General features: G+C 42.4%; 1 protein-coding gene across 18 annotated transcripts in view; it reads right to left on the bottom strand.

Moving 5' to 3' along the window:
* Positions 1-27,531, bottom strand: part of ptprdb (protein tyrosine phosphatase receptor type Db) — a 153,590-nt gene that overhangs the window by 43,471 nt on the left and 82,588 nt on the right. For all 18 annotated transcript variants that reach the window (XM_035169481.2, XM_035169516.2, XM_035169497.2 and 15 more), the window contains 4 exons: positions 22,609-22,758; positions 9,873-10,018; positions 7,860-8,001; positions 1,075-1,263 (listed from right to left, as the gene is read on the bottom strand). In XM_035169481.2, coding sequence (XP_035025372.1) covers positions 1,075-1,263; positions 7,860-8,001; positions 9,873-10,018; positions 22,609-22,693 — 562 coding nt within the window. In that variant the 5' untranslated portion in view covers positions 22,694-22,758. The remainder of the gene's footprint in view (positions 1-1,074; positions 1,264-7,859; positions 8,002-9,872; positions 10,019-22,608; positions 22,759-27,531) is intronic.

A 27,531-nucleotide genomic window follows, 5' to 3' on the forward strand; every position in this document is an offset into this window, starting at 1 on the left:
CATTTTAAGATTTAACTTTTTTTCTATAAATCCTGGTACTTTTTTTTTGTAAAATAAAGGTCAAAAAGGGAGTCTTAGCAAGGTATTGAGGGTAGAGCCAAAACAGGGACAGAAGCCAAGAGGTTGTTATCTGTAAAGAAGCCAGAGAGTTGGGTCCAATCACAAGAGAAAGAGGGGGGGTTTGGGTCCAGAGGTCGGACTCTGGAAGCAGAGAGAGGACTGAGGAGGGAGGGGGACTTTGCTATGACAAGTTTACGCACCACTGTGGCTATAGAAAAAAAACTGATCGAAATGGATGGAGTGGCTTGATTGAGTGTTTTTTGTTTACCCAAGTTATCCTTTTTTTGAATTCCACAAATTCTGTCAATGTCTTTTCACAAGAAACGTCTGTGAGTTAATTTCACACCCACCCAAGACACGCTTTCCAGGAAATCAGGAAAAGAACAAAAGGTTATTTGATTGCTTAGTCACAGCAGTGGGCTGTTTTAGGGAGGACATTCCCGCAGCACATACCACCATCACCTTGGTTTACCTTCTAAAATCTGTCAGGGGGGAAAGTTGACGAGATGTGACTGGAGACACGGAGCGCACTGATGCGTGTCGTCACAAATATTTTATAATGTTTTTAGTGAGTGAAAAATTAAACCGCTTGTGATGGTGATATATGCACTGGAAGACCTCAGAGAGTTTGGAGTAAAGATGGGGAGTTCACTCTTAAAGGCCCCGAAGAGTTCAGAAGGGGTTGGCAACCGCACACAGTCAAATCATAGCACGGCAGCGGCAGCAGCAGCGAAGAGGAGAGGGGGGCAGCTGAGAAACACAGCCAGTAACCACGGTGTGGAACAGCAATAAGTAAAAGGGGTGAACGAGGACAAAAATAACAGAAAACTTTGTGGGAACAGAGAAATAAAAAATGTATTGGCTGGGAAAAGGCGGAGGGAGGATAAGAAGTAGTGGATATTGTAAGAGGGATAAAAGCAAAGTAGAAGGGAGGAAAAATACCGTAAGATGGAAATAAAAGCAGGGATTCAAGGAAAAAAGGGGAAAGGCCAGAAGGATAAAAGCGATGGTTACCTGAGCGGAGCTGTTTGATTCGTCCATTGTTATTGGACGTGTTGACTGGCAGGAAATCCTTGAACCAGGTAATTTCTGGGTCAGGATTACCGCTAGCGGCACAGAGCATGGTGGCCGTCCGAGAACGCTCCACCACTTTCAGCTGGGGACCCATGTCTATGGTGGGGAACCCCGAGGGCAGCTGGTCCTCTGGAAAGATCAAAGACACAAGTTAAACATAGTCGAACAATACTCACATCTTTAGTGTGGTGACGCAGACTAGTGGTTCCCAACGGTTCTTTGTCTTCTCCCACATCAGGTGAGCTATAAGTCCTCTTTATCTCTCTGGGCATCCATGTTTCCACTAGATATATTAATATTTAGATTGTTGATTATTAGGATTGGTCTTTTTTAATTGGTTATAAATGGATTAAATTGACTGTATTTATATTGAGCGCTTTTTCATTCTTTTCCAGTTTCCACTCAATCAGTGCTTTACAGTACAAGACACATTCACACACACATTCATACAGCGCTTCTATATGCAGCACTTATTCTATCACCCACATTCGACCCTCCTGAGCCACAGCCGTTCAGTCAAGATTACACTCATACTAATAATGAATCAATCAATCAATACTTTAATGCTAGTACCACCTGTAGAAGCCTTGGTTGGGAATCACTTACTGGGATACTGTGTCACTTCTCAATATAAGCCAATGCAACATTCACCTGTATGAGGATTAGTTCAACTATCTTCCACATGGGATGAACCAGGATTATATCTTGATATTACAATGTCAAGCTTCACCCAAAGAGTTTTGAACAAAGCGCTGTAGGTTAGAAATGTCCTTACAGCTTTCACAATAAAATAAAACCAATTCTTAATTCAACACATCCATTGTATTTCCTCAGTGCTCTGTGAATCTTAATGTCATCAGAGTTACCAGATTTCCTTCTTTTTATTTTAATGAGTAGATACCAATTAGTGAGGCCATTAGTGTGTATCATTTTGTAAAAGGTTTGGTGGAGACTTCAACAGTTTTTTTTATTCTTAAAAGTTTTTTCATAAACTTGCAGCTTGTTACAACAAGTAATTTTTGCAGCTAAAAGTTATAATTTGTGAGCTTTTGAGGTGCTGACTGACTTTATCTTCATAAGAATAGTTTAGATAGGTGTGGTATCAATCTTCTCAACTCCAGTAACTCAACTCTCAAATTGAGCAAATGCATTTCCCAAAAATGACACGCTATTCCTTTAAATTTATCCGTTCTTCTGAAATGAGTGCATTTCCATATATTTGCTGTGAATCTGAGCCAACTGGAGCAGATGAGTTCAATATAAGAAATATCATGATGTTCACACTTGAAGAGACACAGTTTAAGCTCTGAGCTGACATCAAACAGATTCTGAACTTGAAATGAGTCACTAGTCAGGGTGTGAAGAGGTTTTACAGGAAACTGGTAGGTCAAATTCAAGAGTCAAATTTAGATTCAATTTGGAGTCAAAATATGTTTTGCATGAGCCTTGAGCCTGGAGGCAAGACTTTAAAAAAATCCAATAGCGAGGTCAAATAGAATGAGTAACATTTCATTCCACCTGACAAACTACCTCACTAAAGCTTTGGGCAATCGCTCTTCGAATGAGAATCGATGGAAAATCAAATACTCTCTATTCTGCTGGGAATCAGCAACAGTTCAGCAACACTTTTTTTTGTCCAGCTGAGTCTATTGCCGACAAACCTCTGTGGACGTTCACCTCCTGCATAAAATCAAATAGGCGAGTACAATAAAGCACATCCACTGGGACTTGCACCCTTGTGGGATGGCATATCAAATGTGATGCCATAGACATCTGAGGCAATTACATCAAACATGAGGAGTCATTCCGCTGTGATGGAGGAAATCAAAGGCAGTGGGCCGACTTCATTCAGCTGGAGTGAGAGACTTAAGAGGAGGGAGGGGACAATGCTAGGAGGAGGTGGGGGATCAAAGGCGACAGAGCTTCGTCAAACTGAAAACATAACTGTATTCACTCGAATCAAAAAGGATCAGGGAAAATCAGTTTTTAAAAGCAAATTCTCAACTTTGTTCAAGGCTGCACTTCGAAAACCGTGAGGTAAAACGATTCATGAGTCATCCATACAGAGTAGATAAAGATAGACGTGGTGGAAAAAGACAGATGAGCATGTGTTCCTGCATGTGCTTGCGATGTATTTGATCTAGACGGCAGTCTATTGTAAAAAATGTTCCCCAGAATACATTTTTTTTTCTCGCCCCGAATCCCTTGTGACTTTATCCTCCTCAACCACAGAGAGCCTCATTAACGGGAAATCCTAGCTCTGAACCTCGCCGAGGAGATGCTAATTCTGGTACTCGCCCATCGAACCATAGCGTCGGGTCGTGAGACACTGGCTTCACAGGCGCGTGTGTGGCCTTTTAACAGCTCGGGTTTCAATCAATCAAAACGCCCCGAAAAAGAAAATGGAAAGATGGACATGATAAACCGAGAGCACAGGACGGGAAGGTGTCTGTGTGTACAAGTGTATCTGTGTGGGCGAGCGGTGAATGAGGGTAAAAGTGCAGGTGCAAATAGAAGAGAGAGAAACAAAGAAAGAGTGACAGAAAGAAAAACAAAGAGAGAGAAAAACTGACAGAGAGAGAGAACGACGGAGAGCACAAGAGACCCATACAGCATAACAATCCTGATTCTCTCCGCTTTCATTATGCAAACGCTTACTTCAAAGCCAGCCCCTCGTAGGCAGGAATAATGCATTCTATTTCATCTACCTGGGGTGGGACAATGAACTGAGCATTGAGGACGCACAGTTAGAGTATAACTCCCCGAGATCATGCATCTCTCTCTGCCCCTCTTCTACAAATCACTTACATGTGCACAAAAAGAGGGCTGCACACATGGAGGTGTTGGTAGAAGTGTGTAGGAACCTGCGAAACGAAGAGAGCAGTGCAGACATGCACTGAAGTATACTGTATACACACACGCACACACATACAGACACACGCTCGATAAAACATGCACATAACTAGCCTTCCACAATCCATAATAGTGAAAGGTGTAAGCAATACCAAAGTTTTTTGGGGACAAAGCTGCTCCCCCATATGTGTGTGTGTGTGTACGTGTGCTGCTGAACAGTAACAGTTAAGAACCCCCTGAGGTCAGAGCAGATGTGTAACCCTACACTCCCTTGTTGACGGAGCCTTCCCAATACCCCACTGTTTCATTTGGATGTGCTCCCACTTCAGTGTTTCCACTGAGAGCGATCCAGATAATTTCACAGCTCATAGAAAAGCCTGGTCTCCTAATCATGGGAACTGCTGTGCGAACACTGTCCTCTTTATACGAGACCCAAAATGAAATCCACACACATCGCTCGCTGGGTTTGTCATCTGTGAATCTGGAGAGACTGCAGGTCAAGTCTGGTCATACAATCATGGGAACTAAAGCATGAGGCGGCTGCTGTATTAGGAGCTGCAGTGTAATGTGTGCACCTGCAAACAAACCTGTTTCTGTCATTCAGGACTGACCCAGGGGGAAAAACTGTAATAAAATCAACACTGGTATAATATATTGCAGTCCAATAGTTCTGCACTAGAGCAAAACTATATACTATATACTCCTCTGTGAGGCCACAGTTCACTTTGTGTCTACTCACATTTAAAAAGTGCATCTGTTGTCACAACTGTCTTTGTGAGTATATGGGCTAATTCAATTAGCCTATTTGAGGTTGCCATTGAATTTACAGATGTGTCTACCAAAGTTTCCAGTAGCAGAATATGACACAAGTCATCTGTACCGCTTATCCTCTGAGGGTCACAGGGTAGGTCCCAGCTGACATTGGGCGAGAAGTGGTGTACACGCTGGACAGATAACCAGGGTATCGCAGGGCAAACCCTTGGAGACAAACTAGACCTCAGCTGACCTGCTTTGAGATTTAGCATCGCGCTGCTGTCTCATCAGATGGGGCAAGTAGCTTGCCTCAGTTCAAACTGATATACAGTTCTGTGAAAAAGTATTTGCCCCCTTCCTGGTTTCTTATTTTTTTGCATATTTGTCACACTTAAATGTTTCAGATCATCAAACAAATTTTAATATTACACAAAGATAACCCGAGTAAATACAAAATGCAGTTTTTAAATGATGATTTCATTTATTAAGGGAAAAAAAGCTATCCAAACCTACCTGGCCCTATGTGAAAAAGTAATTGCCCCCCCTTGATAAATCATGAATGAACTGTGATTAACCACATTTTTTTGGAAAGCTGAGTTCAATTTCACTAGCCACACCCAGGCCTGATTACTGCCAGACCTGTTGAATCAAGAAATCACTTAAATAGAACCTGTCTGACAAAGTGAAGTAGGCTAAAAGATCTCAAAAAGCAACACATCATGCCGCGATCTAAAGAAATTCAAAAACAGATGAGAAACAAAGTAATTGACATGTATCAGTCTGGAAAGGGTTACAAAGCCATTTCTAAGGCTTTGGGACTCCAGCGAACCACGGTGAGAGCCATTATCCACAAATGAAGAAGACTTGGAAGAGTGGTGAACCTTCTCGAAAATGTATGGATGTAAATTACGTAGAACTTTACAACTTTATATTTGGACCCAAGTTCCCCCCCCCGCTCTAAGTCGTTCAAACAGACACACCCACAACTTTTACCTAATCATGAATTATACAGTATCTGACTGTACACTGGAGCCTAAAGCACATAATTGCTCTACAGTTTATTATTGTCTCAGCCATTGCCAATCACGGCCATTTACTGGAAGCCAAGATTTCAATTAGCCCGATTCCAGTTCTCAGTAATTAAGCCGGCTGACCTTAACACCGGATCTCTCCTGTCAGACAGTCAGTCAGTCAGTCACCGGAGCCGTGTCTTTAAAGAGCCGGGGGAAACAAGGAGACATGACTGACAGGACTCTGTGTGTGTGCTGTGAATGTCTGTGTGCGCTCGTGTGAGTGTGCACATGTGTGTGTGTGTACTGGGCAACTGACATTTGGACTGACAATCTATCAGGGGCTATTAGCTACTCCCAGGTGGCCTCTTATTCATCCACAACACAATGACTCCTCAGAGGAGTAGAAAGAGGCTAATCACTACAATAAAGACTGACTTAGATTGAGGATCTGTGTGTGTGTGTGTGTGTGTGTGTGTGTGTGTGTGTGTGTGTGTGTGTGTGTGTGTGTGTGTGTGTGTGTGTGTGTGTGTGTGTGTATTCACCTGTGTGTGCGCTTAAGAGTGGTTATGTTTTTGATAAAGGAAAGATCATAGACGAGTGAATGGGGGCTTCCATCAAGAGAGGCAGGAAGGATAAAAAATAGATGCAGAGACACATAAGCAAGAGCACATACACATCTGTATGCGCAACTAAGAGACCCACACACACACACACACACACGCGTACATGTACAAAGAACCATGTGATGCAGGGAAAATTCTGGATGGATGGAGCAGAACAGCAAAGAAGATGCAAAGAGTGGTCTGATGTGAATAATTTAGAGGTTGCTGTGAAGTGGACCTAAGAGCGTGTGGAGCGACAGAGACGAGAGCGAGACACAGGAAAGGAGGAAAGTGTATGAAATTATAGAGAGGGGGGAGAGAGAGAGAGAGAGAGAGAGAGAGAGAGAGAGAGAGAGAGAGAGAGAGAGAACATAAGCGAAATGAAGAGAAAGTAGGAGGGAGTGAACTTGGGGAGACAAAAACACAGACTAGACAGAAAGAGAAGCAGAGAGTAGAGAGGAAGAACTGTAGACTGTGTTATTATTACCCCTCAGAGAGAAACGAGGCGGGAGAGAGAGAGGATATGGTAGAACAACAGGCCTCATGTCCTTTCCCCATGAGCATATACTGTAAAGACAGGCAATGTGATTATCCACACTCGAACAGCTTCACTCACTAAGACACTCTCAAGCTTCAAACTACCGGTACATAATGTTCTCCTAATGGACTCCACTAACACTAACATCACTATCTGCATTAATGGACTTTTGCTAACACTAATACAACCATCGACTGCGGTGGACCTGAGCTTCCACTTCCATATTTATATATATTTATATATATAAACTTTAAACTTTATCAATAGGAATTTATGAGGAGCTGAGGATAGCTGAACCTTTTATTTAAAAGTATTTCTTACGGATGCAAATATCCCCAAAAACCAGCATTTGGAAAAGAACACACAGTTACTTAAAGCCATTATTACACATTATAGTGTAGTTGTGAGCACATTTGATGTATTTAAAAATGATTACTCCTCATATGCAGTGTCCATATGTAGAGGATAAAAAGTGAATGAATGATTGATAACACACATGAGAAAAATCCTATTGAAACTTTTATCACACTAATGACGCTTTAAGGTTTATTCTTGACCACAGAAATATAATAAATAACTACTTCTTATTTCATGTTATTACATAAAATATGACAGCATATATGAGCCCTGTGAGACAAATTGTGATTTGTGAATATGGGCTATACAAATAAAATTTGATTGATTGATTGATATATCATGAATAAAGCTGTGTCAATAAGTCATTATGTATTTACATTAGTTAAAGGTGCTTTAGAGCTGCAGTTACGGTCAATAAAAACACAGCATCTTCCAAATACATCTGTACTATAAGGAATTTATGAACTGTATGTGTACATTATGAATGCCGAATAAAAGAAGTGTTGAAATGCAATCAGCTTTTTAATTTTTTTTACATACAGTTATTAAAAAACTGTGCTTGACAGCTAGATGCAAACATATAATTGGTGTGTGTGTGTTCACACTGACCTCGTAGCACACTCAGTTTGGTGGAAGCAATGAGTTCTCCTGCGGAGTTGGAGGCGTGACATTCGTAAATAGCCTCATCTCTGGGGGTCCTCAGTGGCTGGATCCTCAGGACAGAGCCGGACCCATCGTCAAACTCTATTACCTGTTAGTGGGGGAAAAAAAATATATCTAATTGACTAGAATATATTATTTTATTATGTAGCATTTTCATATCATTGAGGTTGAGTTTTTTAGTCTCACCAAAAGTAGGTGGACACCAAAACTGAACATGAAGGAGAGGTAATATTGGAGGTTTGCCAGGAGGCCAGAAACACAACTTTAAACGAATGCTATAGATGCTCATAAGTAGCTGTTTGCTAAAGAAGCCATAATCCATTATACCCAACATGAGCTATTGCAAGTTTTATGGAACTTCCTTTATATTCAACCCGTTTTAAAATATTGCAATGTGGTACAGACAATATTAGCAGCAGGAGAGTTACAAGGTTTGGCTGCAGCACTGGGCCCTTACTGCTTTTTGCTGTTTGCTATTTGGTATAAATTTTACCTTCAGTGCCTTTTCCTAGTTTTGATGTATGGATGGAGGCAGGTTTACTGAGGGGACAGAGCCGGTTTCTTATTTTGTAACTTTCAATCGTTCAAAATGACTGCCTTGTGCATCGTAAATGCTCTTGCATAAGTTGAATTCATGCATGTAGTAGATCTGGATTTTGGATTCAGAGAAGGTTTCTGTTGACTGAAATCCAATAAAAATAAATCCCACAGTCACTCCTGACAGACAGGACAGCAGAGGGAAGTGTACAGCAGCAGGTAGTTGGAGCTTATATATGATAGATTAAAAAATAAAATATCTCCCCGAGTGATTTAATCACAAACAGGAAGACACCGAGATGAACTTAAACCTGGGAGGGAACTCGACTTATTAAAGCGGAGAAGCACCCTGAGCTGAGGGTGACACTGACTGGGTAGAGGAGAGAGGCTGGTTCGACATCTCCATCTGAGTGGTGAGGTGAGAGAATATATCAAAGGTTAGAGCCTTCAGGAAACTAATAAGGCCGATCATATAAGAATCTCATACACTGTAGCCCCGGGCATCATCTGACATATGAAAGAGACGAGAGTAGATAGCGTTTCACAAGGCTGTACAAATGAAGAAAAACAGGTGGACGGTGCTCATGTAATCCCAGAATAAAAGGCCTGGTCTATTGTACCCATCACAAAACACAGTACCTCATTATTGACTTAAATGTCAACTTCCATCACAGTAATGAGCGGTAGCAACACAGCAGACGCTCTGATTTGTCATCAGAGGAAGAGCAGTGGTGTAACTAAGAGCATTAGTGACGACTCCGTTTCATTTAAGGTGCTTACTGATGTTTCATTTGAAGTTTTGTGCAAGTCACACTGTGCAACATGGATCTAGAAAAGTTGGGCACAACATCAGGTTTGACGTGTGTGGACTTTACAGTGATTACACCAACGGATTCCTGGAATACATCGCAAGATATTTTAAAAGGAATAAAACATCATCAGCTCGCGTTATCTTGATTAATTGATCGATTGATTGGTTGATACAAGAGGTGAAATAATACCTTCCTCACTTTAAAACTTTAAACTGCCTCCCTGTCTCCTGTTGTCTGTCCCAGCGTTACAATATTAGGTTTGGCAACACACACAACAAATATGCATCAGGTTCTCCCAATTGTGAGTAAATGTGCTTGGCCTAAAATGTAGCTTTTTTTATAGGACTAGTTGAGCAGAATCACAAATAATTGATCCTGATAATTGACAATTCTTTTTCAAATTGATTAACAATCCTTTCAGATCAAGTCAACTTCAGGTCAAACTGTCTGCATGTGAAAAAAGGCTTCAAAAGAAAATAATAACAGGAAAACAGACACCAGAGCATTAGTTCAACACCCTCACCCATTCCCATTCTATTTTCTGGGGATGGGCAGAAATCAGTTCCAGTACAAGGTTATGAGCTCCTTCATAGGTATCTCGGCATCATACCTCAAATCTCTGGTTGCTGACTTTTTTGCCTTTTTTGTTCCAGACAATCTTGGGCTGCGGATCCCCTGTGGCCTGGCACACAAAGGAAGCCACTCCCCCCTGGACTCCTGTTTGGTCTTCTGGGGTTCGCGTGAATCTGGGAGGTGCTGTACGGAAAGATGCAATGGAAAAGTTAGGTCAAGTTCAAACTTCCAGAGTTGCTGTGTTTCAGTGTGTGTGTGTGTGTGTGTGTGTGTGTGTGTGTGTGTGTGTGTATAGCCACAGGAACTGAAGAAGTTTTGATGGATGAGTTACTCATTGCTCTACATAAGCCTGCACATCACCATCAGTTTGTCTTTTTCCCACATACACGTATACATATTGTGTAATACATTATTGTGTTAGTCTAGTGTTAATGCACTTAACCCTTAACATCTGGCATTCACGTAACTGTAACATGTGTGTGTGTGTGTGTGTGTGTGTGTGTGTGTGTGTGTGTGTGTGTGTGTGTGTGTGTTTGTGTGTGTGTGTGTGTGTGTGTGTGACTGTGTTTATTTCAAAAATTAAAACTAAAATAGGAGAACGTCGTGAAGCACCACAGCTGGTTTGGTGTGTTTGTGTGTTACAAGGTGCACCCATTTTTGGAGTAAGCGTGCACCTACATCTGTCTTTCGGTTCAGTTGTGCATGTGGGTGGCACATGTGTGTGTGTGGGTCTCTTTTTTCCCGTACACGCGTGTGCACGTTCCACCATGTTGTTTCCCTGTGTCACCAAAGAAGCTTAATATTTCTGTACCATAAAGGATTTATGAAGACTTACTCCTGACATGACCACTAAAACCCCTCGCTGCGGGGACGCCAACAATATCATAGCCACAGCCGCCGTTGGATTGTGACATCACGACATCAGAAAGATTCGGCACGTCAGTCATGGCACGTCACAGCCAGCTCGCCTAATGGCATTCCAGCCAAACCAGAAAATCCCTACTTAAGGGCTTACTGCCATCCGCCCTGACAAAGGGAGAGAAATTGCTTTTTGCTGTTTAAATGGAGGGAGGGAGAGAGGGAGAAAAGCTGAGCTTTTCAGAGAAGGAGAGGAAAAGAGAGGGCGCTGAAAGAGTGGGGACAGCAGAACAGAGGAGCGGGTGAGATAAAGAGAACGAGTGAGAGAGACAGATGGAGAGGGTAAGGAGGAGATAAAGCATGAAAAACAGAAGTGAAGGGAGATAGGAAGAGTAGCAGGAGGTGAGAGCGCGAGAGAGATAGAGAGGGAATGAGCCAGATGTACTGGCAAACATGGTCAGAGAGCCCCAAGCTGCCCGATCACCTCTGCATCTCACTGGCACTTCTACCTCAAAGACTGAATACAAGAGAGTGTGTGCATGCGTGTGAGAGAGAAGGAGTAGGAGTGTGTGTGCGTATAGCGTCTTTCAGACATGCACTGAACTCAAGATATCCTCCTGGATTCATCCGGAGGGGCTGTACATGAGAAACCAAATGTCCGAGTCAGTTGATCCGGACATTTCCCACAACTTTCCCTCCCCTTGTCAGTGAGCCTATGTGAGAACACAGCCGGAAAAGTTCTGGAACATTCACAGAAAGCAAGTTGGCGTGCTGACTAAGACGTCATCTTGGACAGACTATGAGGTTCGAAAGCTTTTGACAATAAGGTCCAATCCCGGCGTCAATCTGCTGTAGACAAAATCACGTGATTTCCGTAACAGAATTCCTACATTATGTCCTGCCTCCTGCAGGCTCTACCCAGATGTCACCCCTCACCTGAACACATATTTCGTTTGTTGTGAATGTGTCTGACTCGGACAATCTCCTGCTGCATTCATCATATGTGATATAGGTTAACTCTGTAAAATGTCCGGACCCAATATTTTGGACATTTTCTGGAGCTCATGCCTGAAAAGTGTTTTTTTCTTATTGAACAAAAAAATAATACTTCAAAACGGTTGTCAGATTAATAAACAATACAAAAATATTGGTTAGTTTTAGCCCTAATATTTTAGTTACTGCATGCACGTGTAGCTGGTTCATACATGGCATTCCACTGTACATGTATGTGATGCATGAGTGACTGAGCAAATGTGGGTGTGCTCATCAGAGAGAGAGAGAAAGAGGGAGAGAGGGAGAGAGGGAGAGAGGGAGAGAGGGAAAGAGAGAGAATGAGGAGTGGGAGAATCGCTCTCTTAATCCTTTTGCTAATCTCTCTCCCACAAAACAAATGAAAAGTGTAAAGCCAGCAGAGCCATGCTAAAAGGCACGGTAGATCTTTCAATTGCTTTTTTATCTTTCCCTCTTTATCTCTCCATCCCCGATCTCTCTCTCTCTCTCTCTCTCTCTCTCTCTCTCTCTCTCTCTCTCTCTCTCTCTCTCTCTCTCTCTCTCTCTTCATGTATCTGCTGTTTAAAAGTCTTACGTTCTCGCTTTCTCAAATTTCACCCCTTTATCTCTCTGCCCCACTCCTAATTCTTCGGCACCGAATCGCTGCCTCACCCCCTTCCTCCTCCTCCACAGCTGCTCCTCTTGCTCCCACTTTCATCCTCCTCCTTGTTACTCTTTCTCCATCTCCTCCCTCCATCTCTGGGGTGTTACATAAGTCTTCCTGTCACATTGACTGACTTAATGAGGAGGAGGGGGTGCAACCGTATGCTCCACACACTTCTCCCGTCTCTCTATTGCAATTCCCCTTCTCTTTTTATTCCTCTTCTCCCCTCTCGTTTTGTGCTCTCATCCTCTTTCGCTTTTCCCCTCTTTCCACCTCTTTCACTCACTTTTTCCCCCCAAATCATCCGCCTTGTTCTCCTCCTCCTCCATTCCTCTTTTTTGCTCCCTCCCTCTCTGTATGTCCAAACTGTTCGGTCTTTTTCCAAGATCATCAGGGTCTTTTGGCCGTGCTGCTTGGTGGGATTAGGCATTGACATTTGGGCCAGGGTGGGGGTGGAGGCGCGGGTTCATGCTCAGAGGGGCACTCGAATATTTGCCGTAGTTAAGGGGGAGGAAAGCGATGCCTGAAAGTTTATTATTTCATATATGAAGTCAAAAATGATGACGGGCTGAGAAAGGTCCCAGAAGAACTTGGTCTATCGGCGGGAACATTGCAGCGGCCACTGTTTTACTCTGCATGTCGCCTCTGACGGCCTCCCTCCTCTTCCTTATTATGACCCAAGATGGAAGTGAGGGGAAAATACTAACTGGGTCCACGGAGAGAGATTTAGATGGAATTAGACGCTGCCAATCTTTCCCTCTGGTGTGCGTGTGTGTGTGTGTGGTGGATGGAGGGTGGCCTACATAAAGTTGCCATTCAGATCTCCACAACAGATGGCAGGGATTACAAAGTCAGCTCCTCTCTCTGGACCACTTTCGAGTCACAGCTGAAGACGTGTGATAAACTTTGAGAGATGGTCTTCACGTATATTTGGCATTTCAAAATCATTGATACAGAAGAAGTACCTTTAGGCATATAACAGAAAGATGGGGCCCTAAAATGAAAAAATCTGATTGGATAAGCAATTTTCATACAAGCATTACATAAAAGGGGAAAGACAGCAGACAGCTGTGCTTCTCGACCAACATCTGCATTATATTTTGTTATGCTGATAACAATTTTTGGTTAAACTCACCTGACATGAACCTAGAAACTATAATGAGACAAATGGATTTTCTGCAGAGTGGCACAAATAGCAAGACTAAATGAGACGGCAGGGACATGTAGTGGGCAGAACTCTGTCCTAACTTACAGGGACACGCCAAGAGAGAGATTGAGTTTAAGAACCGGTGCTGGAACAAACCTTCAGGGAGTGTGTCTAATCTAAGAATCTAAGAATGGGACTTATATATTTAGAAAGGCAAACAGGTAAAATTAAAAAGGGAATAGGGCTTCTATGGGTTTTATGACAACAACATAGATACGTATGATGGAACATTAGGGCCACTTAAGGGGAAAATCGTAAAATTGTAATATTACGAAAATTAAGTTGTAATATTACAAGAAAAAAGTTAGAAATTTATGTTTAATCTCTTAATATTGTGTCTTTTTCTCATTCAATTATTGAATTATTGAATTTTTAAAATCTAAGACTTACTTTTTCTCTATGTCATATGTAAACATACTGTACATGAGTGAAATTAGCATTTTATCCTTAGGATTCCACATGTCAGATTTAGGGAATTAGAGGAAAATGTTTCATGTCTGATTAAATTCAATTTAATGTTCTAGAGAGAATCATTCTGCTCTCTGACTGCATTGATTTCCATAAAAAAATATAATGAAAGAATCAAATCTTTGAAAAATGCAGCTATTTGTGTGCCCTCCGGTCTTATCTTGTGTGCCTTTAATCACTTATCTGATCTGATGCGAAATAAATCATGAGGCAGACAGGCCCATCCAAATAAATCCAGTCAACAAAAAGGGTTAGGGCTAGAGTCCACAGCACAGAACGGATCCGCTCGACAGAGGAACAAATTGTAAAACAGAAGCTCTGAGATGCTGGATTACCGAGGAAGAATAAAATATGAAGACTATAAGATGACAAAGCCGAGGTTTCATCAGGAAAAGACAATAGTTTTGACTAAAAGGAGCAGATGGGGAAGCCCACACATTAATGGTAGTTAATCCTACACGCTTGTGTGTGTGTGTGTGTGTGTGTGTGTGTGTGTGTGTGTGTGTGTGTGTGTGTGTGTGTGTGTGTGTGTGTGTGTGTGTGTGTGTGTGTGTGTGTGTGTGTGTGTGTGTGTGTGTGTGTGTGTGTGTGTGTGTGTGTGTGTGTGTGGCTATTTCTGCTACTGTTGAATAGGGGAACATCCCTCAGAGGAGGAAGCAGATAAATGGTTATTGAACTTCCCGATCTGATCGATATGTGGCGCATCCCCCTCGCACACATTCGTAATGATCCTGGGTTTGTGCGGACGTATGTTTGTGTGCACAAATTGCTTTTGCGTGAGTATTTGTGTCTGTGCGTTGGAAGTTTTGATCACATCTGAAAAGGCCGCTCTGGATGTTGGTACAACTTGCCAAGCATCTGTGCTTGCGCCTCACATTTTCCTGTGTGTGTCATGTCGTTAGGCATGTAATGAGCATTTTACAGTCTCTGCCAGGGAAAGATCCAGCTGCATAGTGTTGCATGTAGCGGTGGGTGGATAGCTGATGACTCCCCAAATGAGAACTGAGTCAGGCTTGTCAGACAAGTTGAGGAATGAGGCCAATATCAGGGCCTGAGCCAGGGCCATGATAGTCACCCTCAAGACTGGGCGGGCAGCTGGCCAGGAACATAACTTAAAACACATTAACATCAAACCGACACATTAAGAGCAAATTATCAGCTGCTCGCTTTCTGCTGCTGGAAATGAAATTGGATTACTGAGGCCAATAAACACAGAGAGACAGCGATCGTCCTATACTGCACCAGAAAACCTTTGGCGTTAAATAGAAAATGAAATTACGAGCCGTGACCTTTGGTGACACTTCACCTTAAGGATAAGTTGGTTTAAGTGTCCATCCAAACCAAATAATTTTCTCCTTATATAAAACTGTGATTCTTGTGATTTGCATATAGCACGTCATTGCAGCGTATAAATCAGCAAACACCCAGCGGATGTCTCCAAGCATCAATTCAACAACATCATTTTTACACTAGCATAGGATAAAATGCATTTCTACTGCCCATAGTAATGCGTGTCCAATTAGCATGCCACTTACCCACCATAGCTGCCCCAGGGTCAGACTAATGGTGAGTTAATCAGGGTTAATTTGTTAGAAACACAAGAGGAGGATTTAATCAAATAGGGTCTTCTTTTATACACAGGTCATTAGAGACACATGGGACACCCACTGGGGTACACAACTTTACTGGGTCAGGGCTGGCTCCCCGCAAAGATGAACAGAGGGTTTTCTCAGCGCTGGTCTCAGCGCGTTACTCACGGACCACTGGTCAGCTATGCTACGGCTAAGCTAACGCCATCCAGGGCCTCTTTCACAACCTGCTAGGCTATAGCGCTAAGCTAGCACTGGTCGGATCCTGTTAGTCGCGGATGGGCGCACAGCTATGCTAGCTGCTAATAGCCTCAACGCTGAGGGCCAGTGATGCAGGACAAGCTGAGAAGGCTTCATTTTCTTTCTCATCAGCACGGACTAATCCGTCTCACTCAAGGATTGACGTTAATAGATAACGATGGAGAACTTATTAAGGGACCGGCGGGTCACTGTGCTACAAACTGAGCGTGAGACTACACACTCAAAGGTGTGCGTTATGCCCTCATTCCAGAATATGAAGTCTACTAAACTCCTCGGGCCAGCACCGCCAGCAAACAGTTAAAATAATAACTGAGATTGGCATCTTAATTTTGTGTGCATATGACTTATGAAAATGTTTGTGATGTGACCCATTTCTGTCGCCTCGTGTGGAGAGACATTTGCACAGGAGTTGATGGAAAGAGGTCGTCAAGCATTTAAATGAGGCATTTTATTATTTTTTTTAAGAAGCTGTTGTCATATTCCAGATGAGCAGGAGCTGGCAAGTTCTCACTGGAGCTGAATTTTAATACAATATGATAAATTATTCCAGAAAATACACCATGAATTATTGAGATAGTGATGAAAATAACTTAACTTGATAAGTGGCATGTGAATTAGAAATGAGGAAATTAAAGGGCATTTGCAGCGCGATTAGAGTTGAGCTGGTTTCTTGTGTTTCCTGACTCAACGTTGCTGAAGACTATTCTGTAATATCACAACAGATTTAGTTTCATAGATAAACACTGAATAAATAAATACACAATGTCTAATTGTGTTAACCCTCCCTATGTCTTTAGGGCAAAAATGACCCATGTATCAAGTAAACAGCGAAGAAAACTATATTCAATTCAATTCAATTCCATTTGTATAGCGCCAAATCACAATATATACATTATCTCAAGGCTCTTTCCATAGAAGGTCAAAACCTTAAACTTTTTATCTTAATTTCTCTTCAGAGTTATATCTGATAATGTTTCCCTCCCTTACCCTGATATAAGTAAAAGTGAATCCTCTGCCACCTCCTAAGTTAACTATCGCCAGGTGTCTTCTAGAGATGCTCCGAAACCATTTTCACCTTCCCGATACCTGGACTTTCCCTTTAAATAGTTGTTAAAGTGCAGCCACCAACAAGCCAGATGATACATATAAAAGATCCTTAAAGTTTTTAATTCCTTTAAAAAACTGTTGACAAGGAGCCAAAGATTAGAAAAAGAAACTTTGGAACAGAAGTGATTTCCGGGAAAAGAAAATTGCACTTTTATGTGGGTGAATCTAATCTACTTTAAAGTCTTGGTATTGGATCAGTGCATAAATCTGTGTACTCGCTGGTGGCTGACCCGACATATTTGGCAGTTTCGTAAGCATTTCTGTTGCTGGTATCTGTATCAGTGTCTTTCTGCATCTCTGAAACGTACACATTATATCTCATTTGTTTAATTATTACAAGAACCATAGCATAAAATGATCACTTTGTGGTTCTATGTAAGGTTATGTATGTGCCCGACTACCAAGATAACCAACACAAATAAAAAACACCTAAGAATATACATTAGTTGCTGTTTTTACATTTTGGTTTTTGCTAATCTGGGTGCCGGCTTCACTTTGCTCTAAAGTGTTGACTAAACACTTTAGAAATGTAAAAATGTAACAAATGTAAAAATGTAAAAATGTAAAAATGTAAAAATGTAAAAGAAAAAAAATGTATGGGAATGAAATAGTTGACCAGTGTGTTGACCAGCGTACCACTGGCAGGCTATTGGTCATTTGATCATCACTACCCAGCCCACAGGAGAAATGACTCAGTGCCTCTATCATAACCCTACCAAGACCAGATGTTGACTTTATTTGACAGTGTGAAAGGGGGCTGACTTGTGGCAAAGGTCCGCAAGCCGGTATCAAACCCCTGCCGCAGCAAAGGCTTGAAGTCTCAGTATGATGTTGACATTTTGACATTTCATACTGCAGTTATGGGTGAGAAGGACCTTGGCTTTTTTCTTAGCACTTTAAATGAGTTAGGGAATACCAATCAATCACAGACAAGAAACACGATCCATCCGAGAAAATAACTGCTTGATTCGGTTCCACACCATTTGCTAATCCCCGGACCACAAACCTTTGAACTATGTGACCCTGCCACTTTATCTCTTTCCAGTGAAACCTGACGGTGCCTCATCCATCAGCTACAAAAGTGACGTGGAGCTCACGGAACCAGATACTAATCGCAGTCTAATCTCTTGTCCACCCTGAGCACTACACAAGCCTGCACATTTACATACATATAAAACAGACGACTACAAACATACTTACAAGGGCACATGTATGTCACTACACACAAATCCTTACTCATAAGCCTCTACTCTTTGAGAAACTGTATTACATGTATGGTAGATTGCCACTCAATGAAAGAATCTATATTGTGTGCAGCTGTTGGGCCTCTAACAAGGTGCACTGCACATTGCAGTTAGCATTTAATACATGAAAACGTCAACTTAAGTAAAATAACAGTTAAACAACATGCTATGGACATGAAAAAATTGCTAAAGAAATATGACTAGTAAAATTTTAATAAAAAGATTAATCCAAAACTAGTCTAGTTTTTTTTTCTATTCGTAAAAAAGGGATCTTGTTGTGAAAGAAAAGATTAATTTTAGCAACTTTTTACTCCTTGACCTCAGCACCTGAGGGGAAGCTAAATGAAAAATTTAAAGGTAACCAAAGACGGCTCTTGTCTAAGCTCTTGACGACTGGTGCCTTGCTCAGGGGCTTCAAACGTAAGCAACAGCAGTGGTGCTGTCATTGTCCGATCACTTTTACGACTCCAGTCAGCCTGTGGGCCATACCTGTGCAGGCAACATGTCTGAATGTTGACGAGTCTATCAGTCATCGCATGAGAAAGTGCTGTGTTTCCACTGTACACGACCGAACATGTCACGTATGAAAAGGTCACATTTTTAGAAACGGAATAGCTCAGTTCTTTTATTGATCTTCCTGTGGTTTTTTACATCAAGCTCTGTGGATAGAGACACTTGGAAAAGCAGAGCATTTACAGAACATAAATGATGTTATACAAGCTGAGGGTCTCACATTACCAAGAGCCACCCTCCGCAGAATCCAAAACCACTCTTGCCTGGTTTGAAAATGTACAGTCTGCTTACTAAAGCACTGGGCTGCAACTCAGCAATATCTCCCCTAGCCTCCGAAGAAGGAGCCGTGCTGTTACACACATGAGGAGTTGAATTTGAGCTGGAATTTTACATAGTCACTTCCAAGCTGGATGAAGGGGAGGGACGACAGCTTGTTGATTTTTGGGGGAAATGAGGGTCAGCAGACAAAAAAAACCCCCATGTTGTTGCATAGTGTCCTGTCGCCCTGACTGACACACGGAGAGATTCAGTTCCTCGCGCAGAGCATCTCGCTGTGTACACGGAGCAGTGGCCTAGTTTGTGACAGGATCAGGGCATTACTCTTAATCCACCAGATACATGTCATATGCACGCACGCGCACACAAACTCACTGAGAGAAATGGTGGCGAGATGGAGGTGGAGAGAAAACGGGAGTAAAAGAGGGAGTAAAAAATTCACACACGCAAAGCTCATTGCACTGCTTGTATTTTTTGCACCAGTGGTTGTGTGCAGGATGCACATATGGTGCTGTGTCATGCAAGGTTTCCAACTATGCACAGGAGATACTGTTCCAACTGACTGCATCTTAATACCCCCAGTAGTGTCTATGTGGGAGCAATTGTGTAAAAAGTATGTGATGATGGTGTTTTTGTAGTAAAATGAATAAGTAGAGCGCGTATCTCCGCCAAGGCCCAACAGTCCCCTTAAATTCAATCAATCTGCACACGCTCATTAATATCTGTCCCCTAAATATGCCCGATTTTTTTCATCAAGATCCATGAATTACTCCCTGGGAAAATGGTTAAAATGATTTAAAAAAAACGGCCTATCCTGCGATGGATCCGCACCAAAATGTAATAAGGGTTCTATCACTGTCCTGACATACACTATGTGGCCTCTCCTTTGTATCACCCTATTAGGCTTATAATGTTTTCCATTCATTTGCTGTGAACTTTGAGTGAAGCCCAAACTAAAAGCTTTTTTTTTTTGGGAGTACGTTTCACATTTCAAAACACGGCGACACGAGATGAGCGCCAAAGATGTCAGTGTCCCAGCAGCCTGTTTGAATTCTTAACATCCAAATCTCCGAGCCCCCGCTGTTGATATTAAAAGAGACACTGCACGTCAAACACACAGAGATAAGAAGAGAAAAGAACAGCCTTTCCTCCCCTTTCCCCCCTGAAGCCCTCTGTCCCTCCTTTCTCTACAGATTATGTGTTTGTGTCGAGAAGAAGTGGAGAGGGGGAAAAGAAAAGAGCAATGAGACGAAGGCGGGCGGGGGGGGGGAAGAAAAAAAACATAGACAGAGGAGACAAACTGCTAAATCACTTCCACCCCCGTTGCATCTGTGCTGCTCCTCTAACCCTCACAGAGGAAGTTTTGGGAGCATCGTCGTTTTGATGGATGAGTGGGTCTTTACTGGGCGACCCCGAAACTCACACTGGAGACAAGAGGGCAGGAGATCGAGGGGAATACAAGAGTGGTTTGTGGACGTGTCTGAATTTACCTGGCTCTGTGTGACTGTGTACCTTTAAAACATCGCGAACCGTGTGTGTGTGTGTGTGTGTGTGTGGTTGGTTGGTGATGATATATGTTCAGTATCCCACGACCATGAGCTTGGAACAACACTGCAGACCACACTGTACTGGCTTCATGTTGTCTCTGCTCTGCATTCATTCTGTAATTTACCATAGCACATTTACATTGAAGAAGCCTTTTCATTTCCCAACTAGACACAATTATTACTCAGGCACTATTTGTTTTTGCTATTACAGCTTGGGTTGGTAATCCTGAAAAAGCTAGCAGGAGCAGGCCACACTTAAAGGTTCAGTGTGAAGAATATATTGAGTCAGTGCATGTTGCAGCTGAATACCCCTTCACCTCACCCTCCCCTTCCAGACCATGGTAGCCTTCAATTTTCTTCGACGTTTTAATGAAGAATTGTTACATGTTTTATCCTAAATTATAGTAAGTCACTGTAGGGCCCAGTTTTTTCCAACAGAAGAGGATGAGGAAGTAGCGCTGCTCAGAGGGTAACCTCTCCTCTTGTGAACACAACGATGGTTGAACCTCTTGGCAAGCGGCCATCATCGCCACCCACTCCTGGCAGGAGACCATGTTTGGCGGCACAGTAAATGTATATATAGTCTGCACGGCGAGTCTGCACAACTGAATTCTTTAATCCTCTTCTTTCTCCTCTATTATTCTGTCTACTCCATCTTTTTGTCTTCCTACACTTCTGTTCTCATGACTTTTGTCCTTCGTCTCAGCACAAATCAGGCTGTTTTCGTTAACAGTGTTATCGGATTCAAAGACTCAATCCTAATCAATCCTAATCATCAACCTGACAAATTGACTGGGTCATGCAGGGTCAAGAGTATCCCAGTAATGGTTTCTTCTGTTTGCTTGCATAAACATCATATGCTGGTTTCAAACACCTGGATTATCTCTTATCTGCAGGTTTTGGGAAAGAACATTTAGAATATAAACAACCGTCTCCAGCTTCTGCTCATCATCTGCTATCTATCTTCAGTTAGAGTCAAAAGGTAGTTTGCCTGGAAAAAAAATAAATCAATAACTGGGCTAAATTGATATCTGAATGAGCTCACAGAGAAAGATATTGGACGAGCCCCAATAAGTGATCTCACACACACGTGCACACACACATGCGCATTTTGGACACAATCACAGAGGCAGTGGAGAAATTATCTGATTTGCCATATGCTGTCTATCTGTCCATGCCAAATACTGGGATGGACCAAAACAGCTGGCCTCGTATCAAACCTGCCTCCTAACACACATGTACAGATCATCACACACAGACAGGAGGGAAGGGATATCAGGGGTGGAGCGTTAAAAAAACACCCATGTCCTCTCGACCCTGTTTGTGTGTCCGCACAAACAGTAAGTGCATTTAAATGATGTGCATAATTTAACAGCTTCTTTATATGCAGGTACACATGTGGGTTTGTGTGTGTGTGTTTGTGGCTATATCCATACTCATGTATATTCGTTTTAAAACGGCATTTTAACTCTATAAATGATAATCTCCGTCCATTCTAACACACCAGGAAATACGGTATATATCATGTGACCATTCACGTACACTGGGCTCGTGCAAGCCGGTGTTACCAGGAAGCAGATTGTCTACTCTGCAGTTGGTTACGAACAAGGAAAAACAATGATGTTTATCTTCTTGGAACGACGATGAGGCAGAACTGTTCCTGACTCGAGTGTTTACAACATTTTGCCTTCCCCGCTGGTCGTCGAGTCGTGACGACCCAGTCGGGTGGTGATTGTGGGTGAAAGCGCCATCGTTACCAAACATTTCCTTTTTTTGCCCGTCCATACAACAACACAGCTGCAGTTTTAAAACCAAAACAGGGCCAGCAGCATTTCCAATCTTCTCAGTTTTAGGCTCTCAAAAACTCGAATGTAGTGTGGAGAGCATTTGTAACAGCAGCAGCAGGGATGTGTTTTGAAACTAAAATATAGTAGTGTGTGTGTGTGTGTGTGTGTGTGTGTGTGTGTGTGTGTGTGTGTGTGTGTGTGTGTGTGTGTGTGTGTGTGTGTGTGTGTGTGTGTGTGTGTGTTGGAGAATGAAAAGACTTACAGTCAGCATCAGCGAGGAAGAGGAAGCTAAGGAGGAGCAGGCCTGGACTGGCAGAGTGCATCATGGGATATGTCGACACATGCATGCTGTATCCACCGTGAGCTCACTGCCTCACTGTACAACAGGACGATAGAAACAGGCCCTCACAACCTGGGGAGAGAGAGAAGACAGGGAAAACGTAGAAATTAACATCCTGCCAAGCTCCAAATTAAGAGAGATTCAGACATTATATAGTCACAGACACACACACACACACACACACACACACACACACACACACACACACACACACACACACACACACACACACACACACACACACACACACACACACACACACACACACACACACACACACACACACGCAGACGTGTGTTCCCTCTAGGCCTTACACTCCCGTTATGCAGCTGCCTCTCCTCTTCTCGCTTCATTAGGACCATACACTCATTGCCGGAGGTGTGTTTTGGTGTGTGTGCGTGTGTACAAAGTTCACAAAGTAGCTGATGAATTTCAACTTAAAGCAAACATTAGGCATAGAAGCATCAGTCGGCTTCTCTAAAGTTTTTCTCCCCATGTCCCACGTAAGCGATGCCCTCGATTTTTCTGCTTTCAGTTTTTATCTGTTACACAATCTACAAAGCGGGCCGGACTTCAATTCCAGATTTTCTTTTCATACGTACGTCAAAACGGCATCATTTCAGATTGATGAGATAGAGTGAATGGCTTTAAGATGGAAGGATGGAGTGAGGGACTGATGGATGATGGGCAGATTAAAGTGGGAGGAGACTGACTGCTGTTATCTGCGGGCTATGTAGCACACAGTGTCGGATCAACATACAGGTCAATGTCTTCATGCCTTCATCCTTCGCTCACTTCCTTCCTTTGACTCTCTCTGCCTCTCCCTGCGCTTTCCTCCTCATTACACTTTCATCCTTTACTCACACCTGATATGGCAAGTTTCCTTTCCTAAATATTCCTTCCTCAAATTTAAATTTCCTTTCATTAATCTTGTCTTTTAAGGCCACACTCCCACGTTTCCTCATTTTTTCTTTACTTCAGTCAGATTTTTTTGCCCCCCCCCCCCCTCTGTCTGTCCGTCTGTCGTTCACATCCATCCGTCTCTCCGCCATCTGCGGCGCCTGGTGTGAGTGTCTGGCATTAGAAGATACCAGGCGTCAGTCTGTGTGTCAGAAATCTCACCGCTCAAATCACGTGACACGATGAGACACGGCAGATCACCGCTGCTGTCCAGAAACTGACAGCGCTGAGTGAGAGGCCCTGTGAGCGGGCGAGCGAGCGATGAGACGCAATGTGTCGATGTGTAATGTGCACTTGTGCTTGCACTGGATTGTTCATGCATATGGGGCAACTCATGCATATGTTGATGCCTCTGTAGCATATTATGTACATGCATGTATATATTCATGGTGACTGCCTAAATTGCTTGTATATAAACCTGTGGGTGTGTGTGTGTGTGTGTGTTTGCAGCTGCATGCTCCATGTCGTGTGTGCGTGCATGCATTTATGGGCTTTCCAAAACTGGACAGAGTCATCAGCAGTGGCAGCAGCAGTCTTAATCCGCTCCACTCCTGAACAAGCCATCTGATTAAAAAAAGACAAAGAAGGTGGGGGCAGAAGAACTCTGGAACCCAGAGCTCATCGCATCCCTGCAGCCAAGGCAGCGAGCAACTAAACCCACTGTGGATTTTCCACTTGGTTTGGTCCAAAACAATTGCTTTGGGATAACCTAGATCTCTCCCTGCGCAAATTAAGTACCCTGTGCTGTGATTTACAGTATCCAACAGTATGTGTAAAAGGAATTCACCCACCTACCCACAACCCAGGGAAATTACAGTTGCAATTCTTTCGCTGTTTTCTTTAGCTCTCGGGTATTTATTAGATTTTTTTGCTAGTTTACAAGTGGCCTTTGTCTTTAGTTTATTGATTTCCTTATAACTGATGAATATTTTTGTCGTTGGACAGTGTGTATAAATTTCTTCTCTTTCACAAGCTTTGTTTTCAACCACTTTATCCACATTTTTGCTCACAGCACCATGACCCCTACATAATGCACAATACTTTTTATTTTACTGGAAACTGGGATAAATGGCATAAAGTTACTATTTGCTTATTTGTCAAATAAAGCCAACATTTTAGATGAAAGATTAATATGGTTAAAGGCTTTGAACTAATAAAGAAGGTTATCTGCTTTGGAATGTGTGTGTGTGTGTGTGTGTGTGTGTGTGTGTGTGCGGCTGTGCGCGCACTTGTTTGTGTGTGGCCACTAATCACTCGGCCTGATTCAATGTCACTGGAAAAGCTTGCATTATTTAGTATCTCACTTCGCAGCATGTCACGTTAATTAAAAAGCTAAGATAACGGTGGGAGAGAGAGAGAGAGACTAATGAAGAGAGAGAGAGAGAGAGAGTGAGAGAGATAGATAGAGATGAGAAGAGGTGTGTGGAGGGAGGATAAATGAAAGCAGGGTGGTAAACAGAGCTATGAAACAGAGAAGAAAAGAGAACTGGGATGGAAGCAGACAAAAAGAAGATAACCTCACACACACACACACACACACACACACACACACACACACACACACACACACACACACACACACACACACACACACACACACACACACACACACACACACACACATCAGGTAGTCTCCACATTGTAATCTGGGTGGCTGTGGTTGCTTGTATTACAGAGGGCTCGACAGAAGAGCCTCCCGACTGCCCGAGCTTCTGCTGCTGCTGCTCGGGATCACAGGCAGCTTTAAGCCATTCACTTACATTAGTCCCTATCACTCAATTATACACTGTCTGCCTGGGCCTGAAGCAATCAGTCACACTTATCTCTGAGATAGTTCCTGACAGAACAAAGACTGACACAAAGAGTGACAGACTGGGTTTATTTTTCACGGGACAGACAGAAGGACACTTGGGCCAGAGGGAGAAGATGAGGAGAAGAACCGAGGAAGAGGATAAAGTGAGACAGATAGAAAAGTTGGATTAAAGGAGGAAATAAAATGAAGTGTTGTGTTAATTCATACAGGAAAATGTGATAAATTGTAAAATGTTGACCCTTTAGATGTGTTAAAAAATTATCAATCAGATTCAAGGGTGCTAACCACTGTACCACCACGCCGGCCCCAGTTGTCATCAGTAGAAACACAAATCCATATTAATCAATATAATTAGTTGTAATTGCATTGACTGGTGTTTTACTGGATTAATAGCTAATATCTATATCGTCTCATTTGGAGGGTAATTGTATAACAGCTTAATACATCTGGTTTATTATTAACTGCCATAGATAAAACTAGTTATTAAGAGATGATGCTAAAAAATGTTAAGACGTGGAAGCCTGAGTAAAAAGATATAAATACAGAATGAGATCCAAAAGTGTAAAGAGTAGAAAAAGAAAGTGTGGGTGGTTGATAAGAGAGAGGTGGGGGGGGAGGATAGACTACAAAGCGAAGGCATAGTACAGCCGGAAGGGACATTGAGAAAGATAGAGACAAAGACAAAAGACAGATCCTAAAAAGCATAGCTAAAGGCAAACCGTGTGCCACGGCAGAGAACACTGAGTTTCCTAATTTGATTTGATATTCCCACCGCTGATTCACCAAATGCAATTAGACATACTAATTAACTTATTCTTTTTGGCCTGTTAAAACAGTGGCAGACTGACAGAGATGTGAAAGGAGTGACAATTTATACTTGTTGCCTCAAAGTGTTCACAAACCACATTAGCTGAGTGGTGAAAGCAAGGTTTGTGTCCTCCTTCTTTTCCAGTGAGGAAGGTGGTGAACTAATAAGAGTTATTGAAACATTTGTTATCTGATGTCGTCTTCCAAACTGGTCAAGACCTTATACTGATGGCTGCAGGGGATTTTCATACCATAGTTATACCAATCACTTCAAACGCTGATCTGACAGCAGTGAATTTCATTTTGTTTTAATTGTGAAAAACCCAAAATATGAATCACGACCAGATTTTATTTAGTAAATTTTTTCTAAACTGGAATGGTTTTCAATTTTCGCTCTGGAAATGAAAAGATTAGGGACGGACGGATGGACGGACAGACGTACTGATAACTATATCCCTCCGCATTATATGAGGGATACGGGGGATAAAAAAGAACCAACCACAGAGATTAATACCAACAGATGTGTGATGTTAGTGCAAGATATTAAATCCAAGAGATAAATTGTTATTAAATCTGTCTCCTTGGCATGAACTGGCAAGAAATTGACCTTATGAGAAATCTGTGGCTGATGTGCACACTGTGTATTACGAATGTTTGGTAACCATGGCAACATATGAATGCACTTAACCATGAGTGTGGGAATTTTCCCTGACCAATCAGCAAATTCAAAAGAGGTGAAACAGATGTGGTCTTAGAAAATAATCATGTTTCCTCCCGATGGTCGTCATTTATGATACACGAGGTCCAGCTGCAGTCTTGATTATTACTGTTTATAATCGGTTATTTCTCATTGTGACACAAGGGATAAACATCAGCTGCCTAAGCTGCAGTCAGTCACCAAAGTCTGATTCCCCAAGTGGATCCACGTAGCTCTGATGACGCAGGATGACATCATAAAAACTGGGGATCCATTCGGATAATCTTTGGTACTAAAGAGTCAAAGGAACTAACCAAGTGCACTAAACTTAACAGTGTTAACGGTGACTGAAGTCTTTGACTTAACCCTAGGCTGTATATAAAGTTGAACAACATGTCTGCACTTCCATCCACTATCTAGATATGAAAACAAAATATCCTGGATACGGACGCCGCCCTCTTGCACATTTGAAGCCAGTGTCGTGTGCTGTAGCTTTTGGGGGATGGAGCTAATCGATACACACGCTTGCCCAATCATGACTCAGTCTCAGCTGTCAATCAACGCGTTT

This window comes from Hippoglossus stenolepis, chromosome 2 (genome assembly GCF_022539355.2).
Source record: "Hippoglossus stenolepis isolate QCI-W04-F060 chromosome 2, HSTE1.2, whole genome shotgun sequence".
NCBI classification, from domain to species: domain Eukaryota; kingdom Metazoa; phylum Chordata; class Actinopteri; order Pleuronectiformes; family Pleuronectidae; genus Hippoglossus; species Hippoglossus stenolepis.